The sequence below is a fragment of the Cucurbita pepo genome, chromosome LG01, assembly GCF_002806865.2.
Source record: "Cucurbita pepo subsp. pepo cultivar mu-cu-16 chromosome LG01, ASM280686v2, whole genome shotgun sequence".
Lineage (NCBI taxonomy): Eukaryota > Viridiplantae > Streptophyta > Magnoliopsida > Cucurbitales > Cucurbitaceae > Cucurbita > Cucurbita pepo.
In genome coordinates this window covers 1119273-1137225 of record NC_036638.1, presented here as the reverse complement: position 1 = coordinate 1137225, position 17953 = coordinate 1119273, and the positions used below count along the sequence as shown (strand labels likewise).

Below are 17953 nucleotides of genomic sequence, written 5' to 3'. Positions count from 1 at the left end.
TGTGTTAACTTCTACCGTGAAAATGTAGTTTTTGAATTAAAAAAAAATATATATTGGAATCTCATTAATAAGTTTTTTACTTGTTCAACATTTAAAAAAAATTACAAACATATATATATTTAAAGTTTATAGATTTATTAGTTTAAAGTAAAAAAAAAAAAAAGTCCACCAATTTCACCCATATTATTCAACCCAATGGGCCAAGAAAAGACATTGAAATCTTGTGTAATACTTTACTCTCTTTGTGTCTCTAAAATGGAGTAGCAGTGCCCCTTCCCTTCCCTCCTCTCCACACCCACTCTCTATCTAATTCTCTCTCAGATTACACCTCTTTTCTTCTGCTCTTCACTTCTCTCTTCACTCACTCACTCCACTTCGCCTCTTCCATGTGATTTTGTAAGTTTCAATTCCTAACTCTTATCGCCTTTTTGTTTCATTGCAAACCCTAGAAATCGTGCACTCTAATTGCTTTCCCTTTTTCAAAGTCGTTGCTATGAGTTTTCTTTTGAGTTTTAGATTTGTTGTTTTTGTGTTTTTCTTTAATCCTTGCAATTTGGTTTCTGGGTTCTTTTTTATTTCGTCTGAGAACTATGGAATGAATTGTGGGTATTTCTTAATTTAGTTATTTTAAGTGTTTTTCCTTTTCATTTGATTGGTTTCTGCTCTTTGGTTGATGTTATTGATGTTGATCTGATGTGGGTCTGACTGTTTGATGTCTCTGATTATGATTTCAGCCCAATATGTTCATTCTTCTGTCCGGGTGATTAAGTTATTTAGGGTTTTCGTACTTCTTGGGCTTCTTTGAGTTATTGTCTGCGGCTTGTGGTGCGGGCATGGTGGGCTCTGAGGAGGACTCTGCTACTGCTGGGGACGCGGTGCAGCTTTCTGGTGGAAATCGGAAATTGTTCTGGCGCNTTACAAACATATATATATTTAAAGTTTATAGATTTATTAGTTTAAAGTAAAAAAAAAAAAAAGTCCACCAATTTCACCCATATTATTCAACCCAATGGGCCAAGAAAAGACATTGAAATCTTGTGTAATACTTTACTCTCTTTGTGTCTCTAAAATGGAGTAGCAGTGCCCCTTCCCTTCCCTCCTCTCCACACCCACTCTCTATCTAATTCTCTCTCAGATTACACCTCTTTTCTTCTGCTCTTCACTTCTCTCTTCACTCACTCACTCCACTTCGCCTCTTCCATGTGATTTTGTAAGTTTCAATTCCTAACTCTTATCGCCTTTTTGTTTCATTGCAAACCCTAGAAATCGTGCACTCTAATTGCTTTCCCTTTTTCAAAGTCGTTGCTATGAGTTTTCTTTTGAGTTTTAGATTTGTTGTTTTTGTGTTTTTCTTTAATCCTTGCAATTTGGTTTCTGGGTTCTTTTTTATTTCGTCTGAGAACTATGGAATGAATTGTGGGTATTTCTTAATTTAGTTATTTTAAGTGTTTTTCCTTTTCATTTGATTGGTTTCTGCTCTTTGGTTGATGTTATTGATGTTGATCTGATGTGGGTCTGACTGTTTGATGTCTCTGATTATGATTTCAGCCCAATATGTTCATTCTTCTGTCCGGGTGATTAAGTTATTTAGGGTTTTCGTACTTCTTGGGCTTCTTTGAGTTATTGTCTGCGGCTTGTGGTGCGGGCATGGTGGGCTCTGAGGAGGACTCTGCTACTGCTGGGGACGCGGTGCAGCTTTCTGGTGGAAATCGGAAATTGTTCTGGCGCTCGGCTTCTTGGTCTGCGTCACGGTCCTCCCTTCACCATCCTGATGTGAACAAAGATGGTGGAGACCCCAGTGGGCATCTTGGAGATAGTAATGGAACAAGCCGAATTTTTCATTCTCCATTAACTCCAAGATCACAGCAGCATTGCAAAGCAAGGTCGTGTTTGCCTCCTCTACAGCCTTTGTCGATAGCCCGGCGAAGCTTGGATGAGTGGCCCAAAGCGGGGTCGGACGACATAGGGGAGTGGCTGCAACCTCCTACACCAAGTGGGAGAGGAAATGGGGAGAGGTTGAAACTTGATTTGTCGACAATTCAGAGAAACCCGGATAAGAATTGTGGGCTTGTGAAGAGGGATAAGATTGCTTTCTTTGACAAAGAGTGCTCGAAAGTGGCGGATCATGTATATCTTGGTGGAGATGCGGTTGCTCGAGATAGGGATATACTTAAACAGAATGGAATTACTCATGTGTTGAATTGTGTAGGCTTCGTTTGCCCGGAGTACTTCAAAGATGATTTCGTGTACAGAACTTTGTGGTTGCAGGATAGCCCATCTGAGGATATCACTAGCATTCTCTATGATGTTTTTGACTACTTTGAAGATGTTAGAGAACAAAGTGGAAGGGTTTTTGTTCATTGTTGCCAGGGAGTATCCCGGTCAACGTCGTTGGTGATTGCCTATCTGATGTGGAGAGAAGGGCAGAGTTTTGATGATGCATTTCAATATGTAAAGGCTGCAAGAGGTATTGCTGACCCGAATATGGGTTTCGCTTGCCAATTATTACAGTGCCAAAAGAGGGTCCATGCTTTCCCTCTTAGCCCAAGTTCATTGTTGAGGATGTATAGAGTTGCCCCACACTCACCATATGATCCTTTGCATCTTGTCCCCAAAATGTTGAATGATCCTTCACCATCTGCACTTGATTCTAGAGGTGCTTTTATCATTCATATACCATCTGCCATATTTGTTTGGATTGGTAAGAACTGTAAAGCAATCATGGAAAGGGATGCAAGGGGGGCTGTTGTGCAGATTGTTCGGTATGAGAGAGTGCAAGGGCCTATATATGTAATTAAGGAAGGGGAAGAACCAATAAACTTTTGGGATTCCTTTGCAAACCTGTTACCTCTAATGGATAAATCCAACAGTAAAATCAATCCTGGGGAGTTAAAAGGTAAACCTTATCCAGGCGAGAGGAAAGTCGATTCCTATGATGTGGATTTTGAAATTTTTCAGAAGGCTATAACTGGTGGTTTTGTTCCTCCATTTCCTTCATCTGAGAATGAGCACGAAACCCATCTTCCTGTTAGAGAAAGCAATTGGAGTATGCTTAGGCGTAAGTTTGCCTCAGGGAACATGAAAGATTTCGTATCAGCTCCTCGAGTATCTCTGTCTAGGGTCTATTCAGACTCGTCGATGATGGTGCATTTTTCTGCAAAATCCTCATCGCCTTCAACGTTTTCTTTGTCTTCATCATCTTCTTCACCTATCTATCTTTCTCCAGATTCCCTCTCTTCTGATTCAGGTTCAAGTTCAAGTTCAAGTTCAAGTTCCAAGTATTTTTCAGAGTCCTCTTTAGATTCTCCATCTGCATCTTCACCTTCAGTTCCAGCTTCTTCATCTCTGTCTAGTTTTTCTAACATGTCTCTTATCTCATCCAATAGTTCCTTAGAATCTGTGCCCAATGGTCCCGAAACTCGTGATGCAGTCCTCTTGGAATCAAGTTCTCACTCACTCTCATTCTCATCTAAAAAGTTCTCACCTTCTCTTGCAGAACGCCGAGGTAGTTCAAAGTCTCTGACATTGCCTACAATGCCCAGTAAAATCAGAGCAACAAATAGTGCCTCAAGATTTCTTGCCACTCAAGAAGATAGTAAGAGGAAAAACAAGAATTCTTTCTCTCTTAATGTATTAATTAATATGAAAAATGACTCAGAGCCTACAGATAGGGTTCCAAATGAACAGACAAGTTCCACTCAGAATTTCAAGAATTTTGAAAATGGAATCGATGTAAGGGTAGGTAGTGTGGCCTCGTGCCAGCAGGAAACTAAAGTTGATGCACAATCTACTAGTTCATGGAAAAGCTATCCCAAACCTTTTGAAAAAGGCATGCTATCCACCACTGTGTCTGGGAAGCAAGATGGTGAGTTTGTCCAACCTATGGTATACTGTTGGCCGGAATTAGAAAGGATTGCAGCTTTTGACACAAGTTACCTCAATTCTAAAGCTGCTTTAGCCATCTTCTCTCCAAGTAGGTATTTAGGCAAGAAGGATGACATGATGCTGTTTATGTGGGTAGGAAGTTCTTTTGACCATGATTTATCTCAGGTTCGAGTAGAGAGGGATAACGACTTGGTTGATTTAGAGAAGATAGACTGGGTTAAAGTTGGTCAATATGTACTTACTGAAGTAGGTCTGCCAGAAAATGCAGAAATTAAGGTACTTCAGACCTTTTTCTTAAAAAAAAAAAATTGATGCTTGGATTACTGATTCTTTTATTGCCCTAATTCCTCAAATGCCAAAATTTTCTGGGTGTGTTGCGTTGTGACAAACAATGGATTGCTCTTATTTAGCTTAATTTTCTTCAACATGCTATAGATCTATAGCTTTGTTCTTTATGATTCATTTCTTCAGATGATGTATGTTTTGATCTTCCCTGTAAACTTCTTGTGAAAACAGATCGTTAAAGAAGGTGAAGAAACAGAGGAATTTCTTGCACGATTGAGTCTGTTGTAGCCCTGCTGCTGAGACATTTCCTTCATCTGGTATAACAAAAATTATTCGATTGTTGAACTGGCTTAGCGAGTCATGCAACTTAGTCATCAAGATGAACTCCCCTTACAAAAATTAGTGAGGTAAGCTTTCCGGGCATTGTATCACTATATTGATTCTCTACTGCTACAGTGCTATCTCTGTTCTCATTGTTTCTTCTTTTACTGCTTTCTACATTTTTTAATGGCTTTCTATTGGGTCGAGCCATGCGCTTCGACGGTTAATTTTTGGAGAGTTGGGTATGATTAATGATGAATTAATAATGTTATTTGTTGAAAAGGTCACCATGTCTTGTCTATCTGCTGATTATTGGTTTTCTCGACCAGTGAAGCGCGCTGTTCCTTCTTTCTGATTGTTTTAACGTTTGAACTCAAGCCTTTACAGTTTTTTCCCAACTCGCTGTGGCGAAACAAAGATCTAAACTAATCCTGCCAAGCCTTTGGTAGTTTAGTCGGACACGATCTGTCTTTGCTCTGTATTGTCATGTTTGTCCCTTAACCTTACAAAAGAGGGCAACAGAAAACAAGAACAAAACAACAAAATGCCCTCCCTCCATAAAACGCTGTAGAAAATTCGACTTCAGAAAGGGAAACTCAAATTGTTGATAATAGAAAATGAGGGAAAGTCTTTGATAAAAGAAGTCAAATTCCAAATCTTTTCCTCTAATCCTAAATCATCCTGGAGTGGAGCCATATGTGCCAACGAGCCAACCTAAATATAGTTCAACGGATTAAGACGTATGCCTTTGACATCAAAGGTTTGAATCGAGGAGTAACTTCCAGAAAGATTTGAGATATGCAGTTAATTGACACGGATGGTTGCGTACGAAAGAAAAGAAAGAATGTAAAGAACAGAACTTTCTGGGGTAACTTTTCTCTGTGGCTAAGGGTTTGTGCACCAAAACTCTTCCCCAGCTTTTGATTAGTGTTTTACTTTACATTATTCATTACCAGACACCCAATTTGCCTGTTCATATGTCCTGCTTTCATTGGATAGATAAAGTTGTGTTAAAAGCAGAGCTCTGATTGTTTCTTTTCCACATTGGTTGTTGTGTTTGCAGGAGACGCTTGAAAATCCAAGTCGTTTATAGCAAGTCTTAACAAGTTGTACAGAGCTGTAAAACACCCCCACCCCACCCCACCACGTAATTCAAATTTGATACTGTAAACAATTTCCTGGAGGGGCTCTTGCCTTTCCCCAACACATGTTCTTGACTTTTGCCTTCTTAATAGGATCAATCTTTCTTTTACTGATGTTCGAGGATCACTTCCATCCCTTTTCTTATTTTCACGTGGTTAGATCATATACCATCGATAAAAATGTTAGAGGTTTAAGTCCTTTCGCTCCACTCATGAATGATCCACTGTTTATAGCTGTCTTATATGTTTTGATATGAACTTTTTGTTGGGAATAGAAGAGGTTGAAGGTTTGTGGAGCAAGAGATGGTGGGTTGGTAGGAAAATGTTGTGGCATTGTTGAAAACTTAGCAGACACTCATCATTCATTACAAATTCTTAGTCAAACCAGAAGAGTATGAAAGAGAGTGAAAGAGAAGAGGGGCCCCCAGCCTGCAATAATTCTCTCTAAAACTTATGACAATTGCTATAAATGTAATAATAAATGGAAATTGTGGTCAGCTTTGCTATGTTGGCGCATTTATCATCATCTTCTTTGTCCTCTGCTTCGTGTAATCATGAGGATGTTTGATTGCACACAAAATGTGTTGTTCTTAAGCCTTCATTGTTGTTAGTTTTGTGGTCTTATCGGTTGCTTTCGTGTCGTGTAGAAATCGAACGTTAAGAGCAAAGCCAAAGTTTTTGACATTGAGGTGAAATAAGTTCATTGGACATCAATTTTGAGCAACCAAATCAAGAAACTCGAGGTCAAAGCGTTAGATGCCCCTCGCCTCTAGATGCTCAATTTGTGACTCCCCAAGCTATATAACATGCATGACAAGTATCTAGATGTCATATCATAGCGTCTTGACACAACGGTGCAAGCTATATAACATGTTCTCTAGTTTCATTCATGTTTATATGAACTTTAATAGCTATAATTTCTTGTTTCTTTCTCCGGGCAATGTTAACTTATTATGAACCATTAGAACACTATGACATAACTATTGGTCAACGAGTATTTTGTTGGGTTTTATGTCCTAAAACTCATAGTTTGTAAACAAAGATATATTCTATTTTCAATAAAGTTATTATTGTTGTTTATTCAGAAAAAATTGTTATTGAATAAAGTGAACTTTACGATCATTAATCTAAATCCAATAAACTAAGAACACTCTGGCTATAGTATGACTACTTGAACTATATGTAGAGACATAAGAGTGGATCAAGTTCAAGTATATAGTCAAAATGATCTATAGTATAAGGATAAGGCTGAGTACCTTATTCTGGGGACACTATGGATGCGGCCCACTTTTGTATATGATATAAACAATGCGATCACTAAATTGTGCATGTGGAGACATGTGAGTGGGGGCGTCCTATGCAATGAGTATTGCATAAGATCGGACCATGAAGAAAACCACTCTCACTTTATAAAGTCGTTTACTGTTGAGACTGATTTTCTTTTCATTCGATAACCTAGGTAACTCGGTTTTAATCCTGAGCTAACCATGAACTCCTGTTTATTCGGAATTATCCTTAGATTTGCATGGGTGAGAGTGGCTCTAGTTCGCCGACTCAACAGGCCTCCCATTTCAGGGGTAAGACTGGGTGAATGGCTGGGGACGTGGGGTGCAAGACGGAATTCACTCCTACCCACTTTTAGGGATAGAAGAAAGGTAGTTCCCTTAAGCACTGACTCCAGGTCTTGAACAAGGGGCCCCACCCTCTCATTGGCCTGAGAGGGATTCGGTTTACTGGTTGGACCACAAACCAATTGTTTATTAGAGGATCAGTGAGACATAAGGAACAAGAAGTAACTTCAGGGGTAAAACGGTAAATTGACCCAGCTCTAGTTACGAACAACCTGTGAAGGATCGACTTACTAATCATGGTTATATCAGATGGACAGAAATATATCTATAGTGAGGGGAGTGCAACTACTAGGCTATAGTGGAGTGTCCTAGTAGTTAACGAATGTTGGTTAACCAGGTTAATGAGTTTAATCGGTTAATCTTGAATCGTTGGAGCCCATGATCTATAGGTCCATTAGGTCCCTCTGCTAGCTCATATCGGACTAAACCATAGAACAGTGTGACGAGTGAGTTCGAAGTGTTCGAATTCAAATTAGGGAATATGCGTTACATATATACGATATATTTAACCGCAATTTTATTTTATTTACGAATTAAACGAAAAGAGAGAATCTGAGATATTTAAATAAGATTTAAATATCTTAATCAATTATGTGTCGGAATTGACTGGGATTGGCATTTGAATTAATATTAAATATTAATTAAATAGTTTAATTAATTATTTAATGTTACTTTAATTTGAAATTCATTATTCAAATTAATTGTTGAATTAAAATGAAGAAAGTCAAAATGTTGACTTTCATCTAATTAAAATGAAGAAAGTCAAAATGTTGACTTTCATCTAATGGAAAAATCATGTTAGTGGAATTTTGAGGTGTCAAAATTTGGTTTAACCAAACTTGCATGTTTGCCAAATAAACCCCACAAGTTTGAGTGGAATTTTGAGTGTCAAAATTTGGTTAACTCAAACATGCATGCTTGCCACATAATCTCAAACATTTGAGTGGAATTTTAAGTGTCAAGATTTGGTGATCTCAAGTTTGCATGAACATGCAAACTTGACTCTTTAAATAGAGTGATCATGATACTTGGAAGTGCTTCTTCATCTTGATGAAAAACCTCTCACAAGCACTCTCTTTCACGTATACAAAATCCCTCCCAAGTTTAGTCACTCACCGGATTCCACAATCCCGTTCTAAGGCCGGAGAATAGTGGAGAAGACACTAGTGGTGGTTCGAAATCGGTTCGTGAGGCAAAAGGAGTTTGAACTACAAAAGGTTAGTATTTAAACTCATTAAGTTTTAATACTTATGAACATGCTAGTCATTTACAATAATTGATGTTCTAAAAGTGCCTAAGATCCAAATTGCTTCCGCATGTGTTATATTAACACCATCATATTTAATCTTATTTAATAATTTATTAAAATTTTAAATATAATATTTTTATTTTTATTAAATTCCAAATTTTGGCATGAAGTTAATTTTTACAAATTTTGGTAAAATATTAATGAAAATTTTCATTTATGAACTAATCTCAAATTAGATATACGAAAATAATATTAGTATTACCATTTGAAAAATTATTCTAAATTGGTTTTGAATTTCTTTTGACCGGTCGGTTGGTTCAAATACTTACGTGGGCCGGGTCATTTGATAATAAAGATTTTTTGGGCTAAGCCCATATTATTAAAAAATGAAAAGGGTCCGGCCCAATTCTCCAATTTACCATTGAAGGCCATATCTATTAGCTCCATTTTACAAACCCTAATTCGGCCGCAACCTTCCATCTCGCTATCCCTCTCTTTGTAGGTATGAATCTGCTTCCTGCGTGCCATTCTTCCTTCCTTCTTTTGTTTTTCTTCTCGTTTTGATCGTTTCTTGCTGCTAGCAGGTTGGTTATTCTGGTCCAGGATCTTCAGCAATGGCACCTAAAGGTATGCACGCATTCTAATTTTTTGTTTTTGAGTACGAGATGTTCATTTATTCGAATTTATGCTTCCATTTGTTTCAATCAAAGCTGAGTTCCGTAGAAGCGTTCCCAGTATTCAAAACCAAATCTGCTTCTGCTCTTAACTGCAAGAATTAGTGTGATTCTTCGTTTATTATATGATTGGGGGATGGGATTTAAGCAGAGTAGTTGGTTGAATTGAATCCTCTCTGGATTTTTCTGTTTACTTCGGATTTAAGTAATCTTCCTTCGAATGTTTCAAATAGTACTTTTAAGCAACATTTTGAGCTTTTGTATTCATTATACTAGTGGAATCTGATACTACTTAACTGCGCTTGGTTATATTGAGCTTTTGATGCTCTATCTGTCCTTAATAAGGCTTTTTATTTTGTTTTTTTTGCAGCTGACAGCAGCAAAAAGGCTGATCCTAAGGCGCAAGCCTTGAAGGCTGCCAAGGCAGTTAAGGCTGGTCCAACTTTCAAGCCGAAGGCTAAGAAGATCAGAACATCAGTTACATTCCATAGGCCAAAGACATTGAAGAAAGACAGGAATCCTAAATATCCCAGAATCAGTGCAACTCCAAGGAACAAGTTGGACCAATATCAAATTCTTAAATATCCACTGACCACCGAGTCAGCAATGAAGAAGATCGAGGATAATAACACCCTTGTTTTCATTGTTGACATTCGTGCAAACAAGAAAAAGATCAAGGATGCCGTGAAGAAGATGTATGATATTCAGACCAAGAAAGTGAACACTTTAATCAGGTAATTTGGTACCCTACATTTTAAGTATTCATCATCATTTAAAGAGAACCTTGGTTTGATGCAAAGTCTCTATTGATTGATACATTGTGATGATGAATGATTTATGTCCTAATGTATAATCCTGCATCCCTGGTTCGCAGACCCGATGGAACGAAGAAGGCATACGTTAGGTTAACTCCGGATTATGATGCGTTAGATGTGGCGAACAAGATTGGTATCATCTAAGCTGCAGAGGTTGGAGCAAGTATTTTGATTTCAATTGTTACATGTTTAAATTTTGGGGGGCATTTTGTAGAAGGGACCCTAGTTTTATTTCATCTTTTTATTATGAATATGTACTGGTATTTGTTAGCTCAGATAGACTGACTGGGTTTACACAATCCATAGAACATTCATCCCCATTCCAATCATTTTCATTATAGTGTGCTTCAGATTCCATGACAACCTTAGTTATCCAATTGTTTTGCCCTTCCTCCCATCTTCTTATCATGTTTTTGGTGATTGCTTTGTGCTGAATAGTGCATTTGGTAACATTATCATAACTTTATAAGCTAATTGAAGCAGATAGTGGGTCCTCTCCATAGTTGTAGGAGGTGATTCCTTAAGTTGATCTCCTCCTTGACTCATTGTAGAAGGATTTTCAGAGTAAACAGAAGTTAAGTTTTAACTTGTTTTAATTTGGTTAAATTATACAAATTACTCGAACTTTTTGGTGTCTTCAATTATGACTACAAAATTTGAAAAACAAATTATTTTATCTTTTAACTTTTAAATTTGTTATAAAATATTATTGTTTACTTTTGAAAATATATGGATTTGTAAAAATTAAAAATTTATTTTCTTTAAAACTGTTATATTTAGATATTAAAATTATAATTTTCATGATAATGGATATATAAGATTATAAGTGGTACTTTTTACGGCTTCTTTCATAGATTTAAATTTGCAAAATTACTCGTTCTCAAATGATTTCTCATCAAGAAATACTGTTATCCCTTATATTTCTTATTTATGATAGATCAGCTCGTAGATTTGTCGAATTTTCTTAATAAAACTTCTCATCAAATAGGAATGAGAGAAGACAATTCTTTCATTATCGAAGGCAATTCTTTCATTATCGAATTAGGAACTTTTTGTTATACCACCGTATCCTAGTTTTCCATTATATGGCTTTTTGTCTATAGATTAAGATATTACCAAGGAACTAATTCGTCAGAACTCAGTTGACTACTTATACAGATAAGGTAAATCGTCTTTGGCTCAGCATTGTAGCACGTAAGGTTGCTCTTTGTGTTGACCGTTTGCTTTCTTAGTAGCAAAAACTCTTTTCTTTGCCCTTTGATGAAAACCTTAAGCAAGAGAATTGTGGTTATTAAGACACTAATTCTATATGTTTAAAAATTAAATAAATTTCAGGTATACAAGTTAACAAAAGCACCAGTGGTCTAGTGGTAGAATAGTACCCTGCCACGGTACATACCCGGGTTCGATTCCCGGCTGGTGCAAAATATGTCTTGCGATGAAGAAATACGCGCCGACTGTGATCCGGGTCGATCGCAACCATCAGATACCTCTGATGATATATCCAGCGCATCGGAGCTTGACTTTTATTTTTTTTATACCTTTTTTTTTCCGTTTTGTTTGACAAATTTTCACCGCCAATTAACTTAGAAAAAGTAGAATGAAAATACATAAATAATAGATAGGTTATAATTATATGAATTTTTCTGGTTAAGCAAAAAAAAAAATAATAATAATAAATAAATAAAATAATAGTTAAACAAATAAAACCGTGCGTAAGAAAGCTTATAAGCTAATATAAATGTAGCTCACAAATGAACACGTCTTCTTATCTACTCGAGGTCGGAGATTCAAATTTGTACGCATAACATTCAAAAACAATCTTAAACTTTACTCCCAAGTGTCCATATGAGAATGTTTAGGAAATGGTTTTCTGATATAGTCCATGTTTCCCTCACCTTTTGAATTCACCTGAAAGCAAGCAACTTGCAAGAAATTTCCATCCAACTCACCCACCTTCACTTGCTCTTCTAATGCCAGAAATCCCTTCAAGATCACAACTTTGAGCTGCCCGACTCGACCGTCCCCGTCCGTGTTCTTCGAAAACGATTTCGAGCTCAAAACACAGTAACTTTCAGGGTCAAACTGCACACAATTAGTACAACACACACAAAAGTTACTCAATCATACGTAGACTCATATTAAACTTTCTAAGAAACGTCGAACGAAATACCGTAACGAAGAGACGCTCTAACGCAGGACACAATTTGAGAAAAGCCATCAATGCATTGGCATTGAAGTTCCCTTTTGAATCATCAATCCACCACAACTCCTTGAGCTTATAAAATTTGAAGTTCCAAGAAAGACAAGGAAAGATCAAAGCCTGCAACAACAACAACAACTTCTATGATCAAAACCCAACAAAACAACACTATTTGAAAGGCTAAATGTTTCAGAAAATACCTCAAAAATCCATTTACAAAGAGTGAGTGTTCTAACATTCTTTACTGCCAACAAAAATGGATCAAACTCATTACTCTTATACATATATCCAGGACCTTGTCTGCAATCAAGCATAACATCTTCCATGTTAAAATGACGATCGAGCTGAATGTGAGGAAACCGTCCTCGATATCGAAACGACCGGAGTTTCGAGCATCCAATATGAAGAAACTCCAACTCCAGACAGTCTAAAATGGTCAAGCTTTGCAGATTTGAACCAGAAGTGACTGAAAATGATTGCAGCCCTTTACATTCAATGAGCTTCAACGTTTGAATCGAACGGATACTCGAAACGAACGTCGAAATCGCGTCGGTTGTAAGGTGGGTTATTGATTTGAGACAGAGTGTTTTGACAAAGAAAGTTGAATGAGAAGGGTGGTGATCATAATTTAAACTCAAATTCCAGATGAACTGAGCTGGGAATTCTTGTTTTTCAGAAGAGAATTGTAAGTGAAGTCTTTCATTGGCTAAAACAGAGATGAACAGAGCTCTGCCATTGCTGAACTGATATTGAAACCTTCTGAGATGATTCAATGGCGGAAAGCCATTGAAATGAAGGAATTTTGAAGCTGAATTTGCAAGATCTTCAAGAACTCCATTTTGAACTGAAATTTGATTCCAGAGATTCCTCCATCTTGTCGAAAGGAATGTTGTTTGAAGAACTGATTCAATGGGCAAAAACGATGCAATTCTGTAAAGAATTTCATCAGGCAAATTGCTTATCAGATCCTTTTCCATGGCGTCCGAGGCTTTTCTGTGAACCCTGGGATTACCTTTTCAACAGCTTCGCACAATCTTATCCCTATCAAACGCTGTCGCTTTTGGAGCCTTACATTCCTTTGTCTAAATAGCAAAAGCCCAAAATCGAAAATTCGATTCCGTTCCATTCGTGGGTTGATATTTTTTTTTGTCGGGTCAACCTGACCCACCTGAAAAAATAAGATTACATCTCAACTCGACCCACCTGATATTATTGATCCACCGTCATTTGTAAATATTTTATATTTAAGCTTAAAAAAATTAATTATTAATATAATATGTATTAGGGACCAATTACAAAATTTTAAATTATTATTTTTTAAATCATTTCCAAAAAATTGGCCTCTGTTCAACCTTTGACTTCTTCCATGGCTTTGATTTTGACCATTTTTTCATATCACCGCTTAATATTATTAATGAAGGTTGACCGTCAGGCTCGTGAAATAAAAAATAAATCCACGTGTAAATGATGTAAAAATTTGAACAAAATCCAATAAAAAATAATAAAAATCCTTAATTTCTTTGTGTATAATACAAGATAAATATATAATATTGAAAAATATTATGTATATATAATAATCGTAGCCTCTTGTTCTAAAATAATATTATAAAGTTTATTGTTGAAGTGAACAATATTAATAAAAATTAAAATAATGTTTATTTTATTTTTCTTTTTTAGTGGAATATATAATTAAATTATGTTCTTTTTTTTTTTTTTTTTTTTTTTTTTTTTTTTTTTTTTTTTTTTTTTTTTTTTTTTTTTTTTTTTTTTTTTTTTTTTTNAAATATCAACATTTTACTTTTTATTAAAAATAAAAAATTGAATTAATAACCGAAATAATCTTTTATGGTTAATTAGCCGGCGATGGGTCTATGATATGTCTCCGCCTCGTACAAACCCCGCCGCTGCAAGTTAGGTTTTAGTGGGAAAAAAAGGAGCCCTCGAACTCGAATTTCGGCTGACTTCATTTTTGCCCGTTTCGCGAATTTGACGTCTGCTTCCATTTATGATTTCTTGACTTTGAAGATGGTTTTGTCGAACAAAAAGTTGAAGCAGAAATTTAGAGAAAAGTTAGCCGAATCGTTGATTTCATCAATCGCCGGGAAAGTCTCTAACGGTGATGTTTCCGGTGAACCGGAGTCGGATTCTCGGCCACAGTCTCTCAAAGAGCTTTTAGGGGGCACTGGTCGCCATGGAACCAGATTGTCCAAGCGAGAGAAACGTAGAGAATCGGTTATTTCAGCAGCTTCGGATGGGAAGAACGATGAGGAGAAGAAGGAAGGTGAGAATCAGAGATTGGGAGAGAGGAAGAGAGAGAAAAAGAGGAAGAGAGACGAAGAGGTGAAGGAGAAGAGTGCGGTTGATGGGTTGGAAGAGGATGATGAGAAGGCCAAGAAGTTGAAGTTGAAGAAGAATAAGATGAATAAGAAGAAGAAGAAGAAGCAGAAGAAGCAGAAGAAGCAGAAGATTAACGAGAAGGCAAAAAATGGTGAGGAGGAAAAGGAGAAGCAGGGAGGTGAAGATGGGAATGAAGTGTTAGGGCAAGTTGAAGAAACTCATGATAATATAGGCAGGTATTGGCTCAGCTGTTAATCTCAGTGGCTTAACATTTTGTTTTGAAATCTTAGATTAAATGACATTGATGGGTTGACGTTTTTTTCTTGGATTGGATCATTACTCTATGTTCTTAATGGTTCATATTGGTTGATTATAGTTTTTCATCTCAGCTTAAGAATGGGAAATATTAGGAACTATGCTTCTTGATGTTTGAATCTGTTCACGTTTTGACATTGATCTGGAAATGGTTTATCTGTGATTATTTACTATCAATGCTCGAGGAGGGAGGCACTGGATTACTAATATGAAACTTTTTATTAGGGGAATGGCTCGAGTTAGATTAAGCTTTAAAGCTCTTTTTCTTGTTCTAGTTCCTTTAAAGATGTTTTGTACCAAAAATATTGCCTAGAGAACTGTTTTTGTTTGGTATATGAATACTAATAACTTTATTGGTATCAGCCCAAATGCTAATATTTGTAGACTAACGTGTATCATCATCTAGATTGCTAGTTCCCCCTCCCTTCCTCACTTTTAATTGTATTAATGTATAAAGATGTGTCTTTTTGCTGATTTTTACAAGTTTTCTGCAATATTCTGCAGTCAGGTAAATGAAAATGTGGCTACAAAAGTGTATGTTGGAGGCATTCCATATTATTCAACCGAGGACGATATCTGTAGCTTTTTCGAAAGCTGTGGCACTATTACCGAAGTTGATTGTATGATGTTTCCAGAGAGTGGGAAGTTCAGAGGCATTGCAATATTAAGTTTCAAGGTATGGTAACCTGATCAGCATTAAATTACATTTCTCCTAGTAGGGAAAAGATCAAACAACTTTGAAGTTCATGATTTATGCTTTGCCAGATCTTAACCGAGTTTGAGTGAAGGAAAGTGGTTAATTGGCTTTTCGAAGTTGATTGAGATTAGAAAAGAATGATTTAAATGGCCTTATGATACTGAGATTTCTGAAGTTTAGCCATGGACTGCATTACGTATAGAAACATTCTTAAAGAAAATTTACGTGAATATACAATTACCATTATTGCTCTAAATATTATATAATACATCATTTCGTTGGATTTTTGTGTAACAAGCATGTAAAGACCGTTAAGTTCTAGTTGAGAGCTTTAGATTTGTTGTAACAGCCCAAGCCCAAGCCCAAACCCACTGCTAACAGATATTGTCCTTTTTTGGGTTTTTTCCTTCGAGACTTCCCCTTAAGGTTTTAAAATGCATCTACTAGGCTGAGGTTTCCACACTTTTATAAGGAATGCTCCGTTCTCTTCTCCAACTAATGTGGGATCTCACAATCCACCTCCATTGGGGGCCCAGCGTTCTCGTTGGCACACCACTCGGTGTTTGGCTCTTGGCTCTGATACCATTTCTAACAGTCTAAGCCCACCGCTTGTAGATATTGTTCGCTTTGGCTCGTTACGTATTGACGTTGGCCGGACACGTTTTAAAACTTTGAGAGGAAGCCCAGAAGGGAAAGCCCAAAGAGGATAATATCTGTTAGCGGTGTGGGTTTGGGCTGTTACAAATGGTATCAGAGCTAGTCACTGGACAGCGCGAGACACTGGTCGGAGTAGGCTAGACCCTCTCCATAGTAGACGCGTTTTAAAACCGTGAGGTTGGCGACAATACGTAACGGGCCAAAGCGGACAATATCTACTAGTGGTGGCTGCATTTGATATTTTGAGCGGAAAATATCATAGATTCATATATTATTGGTGGTATCCTTCTTTGTAATAGAAAAGTTTGCTTGCACCAATTACCGGAGTTGTTTTGTGGGTGGTGAGGGGATTTCAGTTTTATTGAGTTTAAGATATCTTTTGGTTTTTGAGTTACCCTTACCACTGTTTGGCTATTGCAGACAGAAGCTGCAGCTAAACGAGCACTAGCCATGGATGGAGCTGACATGTGAGTATATAAACAATTTGATCTCATGCCGCCATTAATGTTACTTACTTCCACCATCTTATTACTTAGTATTTCTTTTGTAGGGGCGGACTATTTCTTAAAGTACAGCCCTACAAGGGAACTCGATCGAATAAAGCAGTTGATTTTTCTCCTGGGATTGTGGAAGGTTACAACAGAATCTATCTCGGCAATCTATCATGGGATGTAACTGAGGATGATCTGAAGAAACTCTTCGCGAACTGTCAAATTGCGTCGATACGTTTTGGCATGGACAAGGAAACAGGGGAGTTTCGTGGCTATGCTCATGTTGATTTTTCTGATAGCGTTTCATTAAAAACGGCTTTGAAGTTAGATCAGGAGACAATTCATGGCAGACCCGTCAAGATACGATGTGCAGTTCCGAAGCAAGGAACAGCAAGAGGAGGAGGAGCAGCAGCACCACCACCACCACCGGCATTTACAGCAGCAGCAGCACCACCACAACCACCACCTCCAGCACCAACACTGGCAGTGGCAGAAACACTTCCAAAACCTGTCCCTGAAATGACGGTAGCTGATAGTGGATTAAGCACTGTAAGTGGTAAGATTAGAAGAAGAACATGCTATGAATGTGGTGAAAAAGGCCATCTTTCTTCCAATTGTCCAACAAAACAGGTTGCAGATTCAGTTGCAAGTTGACATGAAAGGCGTAGGCAGGAAATTAGACTGTTGTGATTTTCCTATTACAGATACTTTAATATACTCTTATGACTGCGAATTCTGTGGCTCCATCTCCCGGTATTTTTAGCACTTAGAGAGTCATTTTAAACACGAATTTTGTTACATTATTTAGCGCTTGGGCCAGACCGACTTTTTTTTTTTTTTTTGAGTGCCGTATTTTGTATTACTTCTTTTATTCATACTAAATAGTGTGTTTAACGTCGGGATATAATTTAGATTAGTAGCTAAGTAACAAATACAAAATTGGTTTATTAACGCCAATTTGAAGCTAGAAATTTAATAAAAGAGAAAAAAAAAAAAAAAATAATAATAATAGATAAATTAAAAAGTTGGTGGGTGCGGCGTTCCCTAATTTGAATATAGGTGGGGCGTAGTTTTGGAAGTTTAGGCGTTTTCCCCTTAGTTTCAGCTTCCAAGTTGCAACTTTTGGGGGTTTTCAATTCAACCTTCCCTGATTTTTAGTGACATGTTCTTCACCAAACCAACCTCCTTTCATTTTCATTTCCAAATTAATTTTCATTATTATTATTTTATATTCATATATATTATTCCACA

General features: G+C 37.0%; 4 protein-coding genes and 1 non-coding gene across 7 annotated transcripts; 4 read left to right on the top strand and 1 right to left on the bottom strand.

Annotated features, from left to right (window-relative positions):
• Positions 1 to 225: 225 nt before the first annotated feature.
• LOC111796599 (protein-tyrosine-phosphatase MKP1-like) lies at positions 226 to 5748 on the top strand. 3 transcript variants are annotated; one of them, XM_023679307.1, is made up of 5 exons: positions 226 to 396; positions 735 to 914; positions 1729 to 4161; positions 4402 to 4577; positions 5555 to 5748. In XM_023679307.1, the coding sequence occupies exons 2-4, from the start codon at positions 834 to 836 to the stop codon at positions 4456 to 4458; spliced, it is 2571 nt and encodes an 856-aa protein (XP_023535075.1). In that variant the 5' UTR covers positions 226 to 396; positions 735 to 833; the 3' UTR covers positions 4459 to 4577; positions 5555 to 5748. The 3 variants fall into 3 exon arrangements, with proteins under 3 accessions (XP_023535075.1, XP_023535083.1, XP_023535066.1); XM_023679298.1 differs by lacking the exons at positions 226 to 396; positions 735 to 914 and adding an exon at positions 1041 to 1210 and having other exon boundaries at positions 1549 to 4161; XM_023679315.1 differs by lacking the exons at positions 226 to 396; positions 735 to 914; positions 4402 to 4577; positions 5555 to 5748 and adding an exon at positions 1040 to 1210 and having other exon boundaries at positions 1549 to 3973; positions 4051 to 4161.
• A 3202-nt stretch (positions 5749 to 8950) lies between these two features.
• Positions 8951 to 10379, top strand: LOC111806807 (60S ribosomal protein L23a-like). Its single transcript, XM_023692322.1, has 4 exons — positions 8951 to 9015; positions 9098 to 9140; positions 9558 to 9921; positions 10062 to 10379. Exons 2-4 carry the CDS (start codon positions 9128 to 9130, stop codon positions 10144 to 10146), a joined length of 462 nt encoding a protein of 153 aa, XP_023548090.1. The 5' UTR covers positions 8951 to 9015; positions 9098 to 9127; the 3' UTR covers positions 10147 to 10379.
• A 976-nt stretch (positions 10380 to 11355) lies between these two features.
• TRNAG-GCC lies at positions 11356 to 11426 on the top strand. Its single transcript has one exon. It is a non-coding gene; the product is annotated as a tRNA-Gly (tRNA).
• A 288-nt stretch (positions 11427 to 11714) lies between these two features.
• Positions 11715 to 13249, bottom strand: LOC111807538 (F-box protein At2g39490-like). Its single transcript, XM_023693302.1, has 3 exons — positions 12406 to 13249; positions 12176 to 12325; positions 11715 to 12087 (listed from the first exon to the last, which is right to left on the bottom strand). Exons 1-3 carry the CDS (start codon positions 13180 to 13182, stop codon positions 11833 to 11835), a joined length of 1182 nt encoding a protein of 393 aa, XP_023549070.1. The 5' UTR covers positions 13183 to 13249; the 3' UTR covers positions 11715 to 11832.
• A 981-nt stretch (positions 13250 to 14230) lies between these two features.
• LOC111780924 (protein gar2) lies at positions 14231 to 17509 on the top strand. The gene is made up of 4 exons (XM_023661285.1): positions 14231 to 14778; positions 15362 to 15533; positions 16632 to 16678; positions 16762 to 17509. The coding sequence occupies exons 1-4, from the start codon at positions 14231 to 14233 to the stop codon at positions 17354 to 17356; spliced, it is 1362 nt and encodes a 453-aa protein (XP_023517053.1). The 3' UTR covers positions 17357 to 17509.
• The last annotated feature ends 444 nt before the right edge of the window (positions 17510 to 17953 follow it).

Coding starts and splice junctions, on each gene's coding strand:
- LOC111796599 (XM_023679307.1), top strand. CDS start 834: ATGGTGGGCTCTGAGGAGGACTCTGCTACTGCTGGGGACGCGGTGCAG. Junction 4,162..4,401: donor CAGAAAATGCAGAAATTAAG/GTACTTCAGACC, acceptor TTGTGAAAACAG/ATCGTTAAAGAAGGTGAAGA.
- LOC111806807 (XM_023692322.1), top strand. Junction 9,922..10,061: donor AAAGTGAACACTTTAATCAG/GTAATTTGGTAC, acceptor CCTGGTTCGCAG/ACCCGATGGAACGAAGAAGG.
- LOC111807538 (XM_023693302.1), bottom strand. CDS start 13,182: ATGGAAAAGGATCTGATAAGCAATTTGCCTGATGAAATTCTTTACAGA. Junction 12,326..12,405: donor TTTGTAAATGGATTTTTGAG/GTATTTTCTGAA, acceptor TTGTTGTTGCAG/GCTTTGATCTTTCCTTGTCT. Junction 12,088..12,175: donor TAGAGCGTCTCTTCGTTACG/GTATTTCGTTCG, acceptor AATTGTGTGCAG/TTTGACCCTGAAAGTTACTG.
- LOC111780924 (XM_023661285.1), top strand. CDS start 14,231: ATGGTTTTGTCGAACAAAAAGTTGAAGCAGAAATTTAGAGAAAAGTTA. Junction 15,534..16,631: donor TTGCAATATTAAGTTTCAAG/GTATGGTAACCT, acceptor TGGCTATTGCAG/ACAGAAGCTGCAGCTAAACG. Junction 16,679..16,761: donor GCCATGGATGGAGCTGACAT/GTGAGTATATAA, acceptor TTTCTTTTGTAG/GGGCGGACTATTTCTTAAAG.